Source organism: Rattus rattus, chromosome X (genome assembly GCF_011064425.1).
Source record: "Rattus rattus isolate New Zealand chromosome X, Rrattus_CSIRO_v1, whole genome shotgun sequence".
NCBI lineage: Eukaryota > Metazoa > Chordata > Mammalia > Rodentia > Muridae > Rattus > Rattus rattus.
The window spans coordinates 6,577,893-6,586,668 of NC_046172.1; the positions used below are offsets into that span (position 1 = coordinate 6,577,893).

General features: G+C 40.3%; 1 protein-coding gene across 1 annotated transcript; it reads left to right on the plus strand.

Annotated features, from left to right (window-relative positions):
• The first annotated feature begins 5,020 nt into the window (after positions 1 to 5,020).
• On the plus strand, positions 5,021 to 8,487 carry LOC116888236 (serine protease inhibitor Kazal-type 7). Its single transcript, XM_032889527.1, has 4 exons — positions 5,021 to 5,084; positions 5,957 to 5,982; positions 6,878 to 7,002; positions 8,442 to 8,487. Exons 1-4 carry the CDS (start codon positions 5,021 to 5,023, stop codon positions 8,485 to 8,487), a joined length of 261 nt encoding a protein of 86 aa, XP_032745418.1.
• Positions 8,488 to 8,776: the final 289 nt, after the last annotated feature.

The window sequence follows — 8,776 nt, forward strand, 5'->3', positions numbered from 1 at the left end:
GGTTTTGAGAGGGAGCTGTGTTCCTTCACACAACACGGTCTCTGGGAAAGCCCCAGTTGACCAGCCAGTCCCTCAACAATTTATCATCAATGGCTCAAAGGAAATTGAATGCAGCTGATACACAGGAGCCTTGGGTTTTGCGAATTCCCTATTCCCATAAGCAACTCGGAACAGCCCTGCCACACACAAGGTCAGAATACAAATATCCAGATCCCTAAGGCTCTGTCTCCTCAAGACACCAGAGCAAGATCAAAATGCTATGTCAAGAAAAGACAAGAAAGGGGAAAGAAAGAAAAGAGAGCTGGAGTAGGAAGTAGACATGGATGGAATGGAGCAGAAGGAAAAACAGGGACCAGGGCTGGCTCAGCTGAATGCATTGACCACAGTTTGAAAGGGTCCCAGAAGGCCTTGCGGTTTTAGGGCTTATGCCTTCTGGGTGTTGTAGGGAAGGGTCTCTGGGGGGCCACGGTGAGGAGCTGCTATGACAACAATCAAGGGAAAATAAATAGAGTATGAGCCTCCGTCATTCTTCACTTTATGTGTTAATTTTGGGGATGGGGTTTTGTACTCCTGGGCATAAGGCTCGGAATTTCACGAGTGGTAGGTAGTGGTAGCTTTACCCTTGAACGTTAATCTCAGTGGAAGCAGAGGCAGTAGAAAGCTCCAGGAAATCAAGGACACCATTTTGTTATTTTGTTCGTTACATAGATAGGTGTATGGGGTAAGGGCAGGCAACATTGGTGCTGGGACCCCGCCCCCATGTGGACTCCCCTCCTTCCAAATGATCATCACATGTGAAGAATTCCACACACTCTGACGCATGGCTCAGGCCATTCTGCAGCTCATTTACAACACCAGCTCTCCTTCCTGACTACTTTGGTTCTATTGGCTTCACATCTATTATTTCTCTGGTCAGCAGAGCTCCAAATTTACCCCTTCTGCCATATGCTTCAAAGCACTACATTCGACAAATTACAATGTATCTTCCTTAGCTTAAACTGCTACTGTTCTAAGCCCTTGTTCTTTTCTCTGCTAAAACAAGAAGCTAATCCGGATACATAGAAGCACAGAATCAGTGCATACTAAGGACTTAATATACATTAGTTCTTATGACAATCCACTGCTGTAGATATTGTTCTGTCCCTAGATTATGCCCATTTCTGATGCAATCTCTCTTCTGTCCCTCCAAGTAACTGGTCCAGTAATGCCTTAGTCAATCCTTATTCCAGTATAACCCTATAAAAAGCCATCCTGTTCTTTCTTGGAGTACCCCAAAGAAACATGTGCAAGACCCCGCAACTTTTGTTTTGATGTTTATGTTTTTGCATTGATCATACACTTTCTCCCACTGCATGGTCCCACAACTGTGCTCCTCCTACAGGATTCAAGGCTCCTGCTTTGAAGGAACATACTGAGAAATGAACAATCTGCCCATGGTCTGAGGGGAGCTGCTTTCCCACCCCAGAACTGCTTCCCCAAGTGTGTAGTTCGGGGTTTAGAGTGAAGATCCCCACTCCACAGACATAGACATTGTTTCCAAAACCAGCCCAACCCCACAGCTGATCCCTTGACTTCACTCCTCCTCACAAGCAGCCTCCACCCATCCACCTCTGCTTTGTTTTGTAAAAGCCCAGAGTATTATAAACTCAGCTCCACCCTTGAGAAATGTGCCTCTTAGCCCTAGCCTAAATAAACAATTACTAAGTTCTCCACACCTACTAAGTCTGCATTTGGTTTGAAGCTTGACTTTTCAGAGTCTAGCAGGAGTTTCTAAAACAACATGGCTCTCTTCCAAACCTTGAAACTCCCTAACACAGGCATATACTTGTTGGAAGTCACAGGTATACCCAGTCAACACTTGTAATCTCACTATCCTTTAATTTCCACTCAGTGCCATGTGGACTTTGAGAGAAATGTACAAGAAGCTATTAACTGTGCTGGAGGGTTGCTTTAATGGCCGTCGGTTTGTACATCCATTTTGAAGGATCTGGCGTACTCCCATCAACATTGGTACAAAATGTCTTCAAGCTACAGCACACCTCAATTCTTCTGTTGTCAAAAGCAGATTCTGATGGGCTCCATTTCCTAATCTTTCTGAATAGCAATCTTCACACTCACCTACTTACCGAACAATCTGCCTCCTGTGACAGAGGGAATGGCTTCATGTATGCCTTCTGCTTCTGCCTTCCTTCCCTCTATAGGGTTCGAATTAACCACTCCCCACTGTCTTTATTTGCATTTGGCTTTAAGAGACTCAGTATACACAAGACTCTGCTAAAAGAAGGCAAAGGTTCTGTCATTTCTCTTTTTCCCTAATGCGCAAATATTCAAAAGAATACTCTGAAAGCTTGGTTAAAAAAAAAAGAAAAGTTAGTGCTTTTTCAAACTGCAAAACTGCACCTCATCTTGAAACATGGTGGCTTTCTGTTGGTATTCTTTATCTGTAATCTTTCATGTCAGACAGGAGAACTTATGAGTGCTTGTCCTTATTACAAACATCAGTTCTTGCCTTTGACTTAGCTCTGCATAATCTCATCCAGTAATCAGAATCACGATCTTTGGAAAATTATATAATTCTTCAAATTATAAGCTGGTAAAATTAGGGCAATAAACTACCTAAATATTGCATTCCACATAATTAGCTATTATATCAATATGTAGTTAGGAGCCTAGAACTTGACATAGCACACACACATGCACACACATACACACAATTATATACATAGCACGTTTTAGATATTGATGTCCTAGTCAACAACATGTTGCACATAGCATCATAGTCCAGGAAGAATATAATGAAGTGGAAAAGAAATCCCCATGACCTATGTCTTTTTAGCCATTGTAGCACGACTTTGCCCCATGAGGTAATATTAGTTGTGTTTCATAGCGGTGAGATATTTGTAATGATGAAATTTATTTAGTTCAACCACACTGCTAGTCATATGAAAGGACAGAACAACATTGATATATGTTCACAGTGCCCAGTATAATGAACTATGATAAAAAACTAGTGTGTGTTATACTTTCTATTATTTTTACTACTTACTCCTTCTACATATATGAAAAGAGAGTATGCTATAAAACAGTATAGTAATGTTTCATTTCAGGTACAGTCTTACATAGCTTATGTTGGTTCTTAATGTTATAAACACTCGCACTTTAGTCTCACTTTGCATTATTCAGATGGTCCTAGAACAAATGAACTACCATATATATGTAATTTTATATATGCCCACATGTTTATGTACATATATACAGATTATATGTATGTATTATACTCTGATTTTTATACATTGAAATTGTCAAGACTTGCTACCTACCTTACATGTGTATGTGTGCCTGCTTAAAATTTGCATCCTACAACATAAGCTATCATATCAATATCCAGTTAGTAGCCTAGAACTTGACATAGCACGCACACACACACACACACACACACACACATTTATATACGTACATATTTATATACATAGCATATTGATGTATGTGTACATATGTTATATGTGTTCAAAGTTTTATTTAGCAGTTCAAAATATTACATGAAGTAAACATGAGTTATGTTTCAGAGATGCAAAACCTAATATCTCTCAAAGTTAGCCAACATATTCATTAGCTTTAAATAATTTAAATGAGATCACAGTATACAACAATACTGCATTTAACAATATTGATTGCCTTCCCCTGAAATATGTAAAAGTCTATGTTTAAGGAGATATGATGCCATTTTAATTTGTTTATTACCATTAGTATATGCTATGATTCAGATCATATAAGATCAAGCTTACTACACAATGAGCGTCATATCCTCCTGCCTTCCGGGTTTTCACACATGGCCTTAAGTTTGCCAGACAAAGGGCAGGCACTTGGGTAATTGTCCCTGGACACTGCAGTATATAATTAAATGACAACCCAAGTACTGACTCTTGTCTGCTTATTGCTTAGTAACAACCATCACAGTGTATTCGAATACACCGAGCTTTAGAACACATTTTCATGTCAATGGTGCGTGACTCTGTTGTGACTAATGATAGTCCCTGGACTTAGGCTACGAGGCAGTCAATTTTCTAGTTGTCAACTACTTGTAGTCATTGTCATGTTGACCTTCGGAGGACACAGTAAGAGTGACCTCGTCCACTCCATGTCCTCTATGGCTGGCAAAGATGATGAGACTAATAGCCATGTAGCAGGGAGGGACAATGACAAGGGTATCTCTCCTGGGATGGAACATTTATTTCATAGCTGGAAAGGGACATCTTCTGGCATTTCACCTCACTAGACAATGCTATTTTAAACAGTGACGACTTTGCCCATCTGGCAACCAGAGTAATATCAATGCAGCTGCATCGCAGACTTGCCCATTCATAGGGGTACAAACTTTAAGTTATAGAAATCTCAAAAATACCTGTAACCATAAGGTGACCATGCTTTCCTGACTGGTACAAGTTCACAGCTTCATAAATGACTTATCCAAGATTACATATCTAAAAAATGCCAACATCTTTTTCAAGCCTCATAAATGCCAAAGCTGTTATGTTTGCAAGACCCCTGAATGTTTAATAGGTTTACTGCTTGGAGAATAAGATCATATTTTTGCAGGAGCCTAACATAAATGGAGGTACACTGTGGCTTGCCTGTATTTTAAAACCTTGCATTCCAGTAGAATATTTCAAGCATGCAATATTCTTTTGTTTCATATCTCAGACAAGAAATCCAAGCTTGATCTTTTCTGTGAGAAGGTTAGTCTAAGTAACAGTCTTCACGGAAAAATACTATTCACCTCAGATCGCCTACCTGTCAGTGAGAAGGGACCCAGTATTTGACTGACAGGTGCGGCAGCGCCACTCAGGGTGTGACACGCTCTGTGAGCCACTCCAGTCCAATGCTGACTTTGGATGAGCTCACAGGAAAGGTGGGGAAACCAAGGCTTGCAGTATAAACATGAGCCCTCTCCATGACATGGGACATTCGCCTTCAAGCCAATCTGAGATCACTTAGCTTCTGCACCATAGCCCTCTCCAACATGAAGCTCCTTGGTGGTCTCCTGCTACTCTTCACAGCAACCTGTTTGTGCAACAGCTTCTCCGGTGACTTGGGTAAGACAGTGTCACACTTAGTCCTGAAGGTTTTATTGTTCATATACTTTCTCCCAGAATCTAAGCTGCTGACATAAATATTTGATCAAATGGATTTAAAACAAAACAGATCTGATCAAGGAAAGAGATCGTGGTTCTGGTTGTTTGAGAGACTCTAATCTCTTCCCTTGGCACCATGAACTAAAATAAGTCCTAATTTCTCTATAAATATTTATTGCATAAGGATACGTGCAGCTGTGTCAGTGGATGGCTATTCCTCAGTGCAGAGATACAGAGGTCCTTAGTCGTCTTCATGGATCCGTATAGTAGAAACTAAATTAAAGACACTTCTCTGGAGGTCTCAAGTTAATGAATCAGCTTTTAATTCGTGAAGAGGTGTGTAGTTAAAATAAATTTCTAACTTGTTAAAGACACCTGTTTACTTTTCTGTTTGGCACAAGGTTTAACTATGTAGCTGTAGGTAGCCTGGGACTTGCTATGTAGACCAGGCTGTCCTTGGACTCCCAGAGATCTGCCTGGTTTTGCCCCTGAATGCTTTGGTTTAAAATGTGAACCACCACAGGTAGCTCCTTCTATTTCTATGTGTTGATTAGGAGAGAAAGTAGATCAGAGATAAGGCTTCATCAAGTACACCATGGCCTCCAGAAAGAATAAATAAATTTGCCTTCCCGATTCAAGGGTTTAAGCACTGACTGTTCAAGTCCCTAAACAAATGGCTGTGATTTTGCATAATGATGGGGTCTATGCTGAGATTCATTGCCAGGAGAAATGAGATGTCTTTAACTGAAGAACAAAACAGCATTGAGTAATGAAATCCCAGGGTTGGCTGTGTTTGTAATGCTTCCATTGTGTTTATCTTTCAGAAGTTACCAGCCACCCTTCACCCACAGTAAGTATGCTGAACACATTTTTAATTCCAATTTCTGTTGGCTGTCACTTACTCAACAAATACTTATGAAGGATCAATCCATAGTTCATGTATGTTCAAGGAAAGCGACAGAGGACACAGACCCGGATGAAGAAATGTTTTCTACATTTGTAAATGGTCAATATAGTAGAATGTTTCTTATGCAAGCCTCCTAAGTATTAAATGATGGGAATTCGTGTAACAGAAAGCTAATTGTGTGGAAAGAATTCATAATCCTAGGTAGCCCATATAAAAGACACATTCTCCAGGTATTTTATTTACAAACTGTAAGCCTAGATTGGGTGGTTTGGAACTATACTAACTCATTCCTCAGCTATGAAATCCCATGTTACTTGCTGTTTCTCCTAGGCACCTGCTCACCATCCATCCCCTCTCACGGCACCCTCTTTTACCTTTCTCTTCTCCCTCTACCTGCAACCCCTCTCAGTGGATCCTCAAATCCTACCTTTCTGCCTCCACTGCCCAATCACAGGTCACAGGCTCTCTCTGGCCTTTTATTGGCCAGTTAAATTGAGCTGCAAGATTCACACAGCATCATGTGGAGTACGAGAGGATCTGCTAGTCAGAAGCAACTACATCTTGAGAAACCAGTATTTAGCATTACAATACAAGCGACATCAGACCAACCCACTGCATAATTGTAAGGCACAGAAATGCCCAGTGATTGCTTACCAAGTGTGGCATTAAAAAGTAGGAAGGGTTCTGGCACTGGTATTTGTCATAATGATGATGTCATTATTTATTAAAGCAATTTCAACAGCATCTGAACATCTGAGTTGTAGCCTGTCTAGTTGATCCAAGATGGTTATTCCTGAGGTATTTGAGAAAATCAGAACATTCTCTTGTGTCTGACTAGGTGGACTGTGACATATACAAGAAGTACCCAGTGGTGGCCATCCCTTGCCCCATTGAAAACATCCCAGTTTGTGGATCTGACTATATCACTTACGGGAATAAATGCAAGTTGTGTACAGAGATCTTGTGAGTATCAGACACAAGGAAACAATGTCCGGGAACAATGCTCTCTACTCAAATCCTTCCCAAGATCCCTCCTAACTCTTTAGAGTCTACTTTTCTTCCATGCAGAATAGAATGTGGAAACAAAAAAATGGCCAGCTCTTCTGCCAACTTGAACTTCTCCTATCCTGCCCACAGATCCAATTATTGTAATTCTTGGAAGTCTTAAGTTTTCAAACTCATTATTTGTCTCTGTAATCTAGAGGCAAGTCAGGAGTCACAAAATGTGGCTATTTGGAGTGATCCTCACACCCAAGTTCAATTTTTACCATTTTAAGAAGTGGACTCCCATATAACTTCCTATTTTTAAAAGGTCCATGAATAGCTGAAATACACCGTCCTATAAGATTTCTAAAATAATACACACTTTTAATGAGTCTGGTCTTTATTCTCATGTTCCTACAGACTCTAAGTAGCAGTAATCTTAAGGAAGATAGCCATTGAAATTGATTGGTTTTTCCTTTTATTTAAAAGGAGGGATGAAGGCTGTCATTATTGGGTCAAAATCCCATGAACCTGGTTGGTTTAGGTATTTTGTTAGGCCTGCACAGTGTTTGGAAGAATAGTTACTAGGCAGATACCACATTTTAAAATGTAAAATGCAATTTAGCACTTGCTATAATATACCAAATTTAATTTTTATCATTGCGAACTGTCTTTTAATCCACTGGTGTTAGGACACTTGTCTCATGTCCCATGTTCTCATCGTTGTGATTACCTTTGCAAGTTAGAATCACAGGTTGGGTCTGAGCCCAGAGAACATGCCTTCATATATATTTATGTTTGAAAGTTTCATTTCAGAAAAGAAAGATTCTTTAACACAGACACATATGCAGCCCTGGATCAGGAAACTGGACACGTTCAAAGTCATAAAACCCTGAGAGGGACACATGGTGGAAGATGTTGTCAGTATTACAGTATCTAGCTTCATCACTGTTGTGCTTACCAAGAAAAGTTGAGGGGTTAGGGATTTAGCTCAGTGGTAGAGCACTTGCCTAGCAAGCGCAAGGCCCTGGGTTCGGTCCCCAGCTCCGAAAAAAAAAAAAAAAGAAAAAAGAAAAAAGAAAGAAAAGAAAAGAAAAAAAAGAAAAGTTGAAAGATGGGCCACCTCAACTCCTTTTGTGGAGTCTTCTTTGTTCTTTTGCTACCACGAATAATCTTCCTGTCTCTGGGATCAGTGAAGGAAGTAGGTGGGATAGAACTATGACTGAAGCAGAGAACTGCTCTGTGGCAATAGCATGGTGCTCTGGAACTCGAATTCCCTATTTCGTGGAAAGAGGTTCTGCTCTTCAGGCTTGTTCTCAGCCATGAAAGAAGTCTCACGTAACTTTCATTGTTTTTGTATATCTTTTCAACTTTTGTTTCTGCTTTGGTTCAGTCTCGTTTATCATGTCTTCCTTCAGGAGAAGTAATGGGAAAATTCAGTTTCTTCATGAAGGGCACTGCTAACTTCTCCACGTACAAAGAAAGAACAGTGAAGCCTTCATCATGTGCCTCACACGTGGGCTCTGATCGGCTGCCCTTCTTTGCTGATATTCTGGTGGCGTCAGATCTAGATTCAGTCACTGTCGGTGACTGTGGATAGTCTTTGTGCTCATTCCTATCAACTCCTGTCTCCTGATATATTACCTTTTTTGGCACCTGAATTAAAAGAAAATCTCTCCAAAAAGTTTACTTTTACTTCTGTTTGTATTTGATTAATGGATGTTACAGGACCTCAAACATAAAGTAAATTGAA

Excerpts from the sequence above, each read along its gene's own strand:
- LOC116888236 (XM_032889527.1), top strand. The coding sequence starts at position 5,021 with ATGAAGCTCCTTGGTGGTCTCCTGCTACTCTTCACAGCAACCTGTTTG. Across the intron at positions 5,085-5,956 it reads TTTGTGCAACAGCTTCTCCG|AAGTTACCAGCCACCCTTCA; the intron begins GTGACTTGGGTA and ends TTTATCTTTCAG. Across the intron at positions 5,983-6,877 it reads CCAGCCACCCTTCACCCACA|GTGGACTGTGACATATACAA; the intron begins GTAAGTATGCTG and ends GTGTCTGACTAG.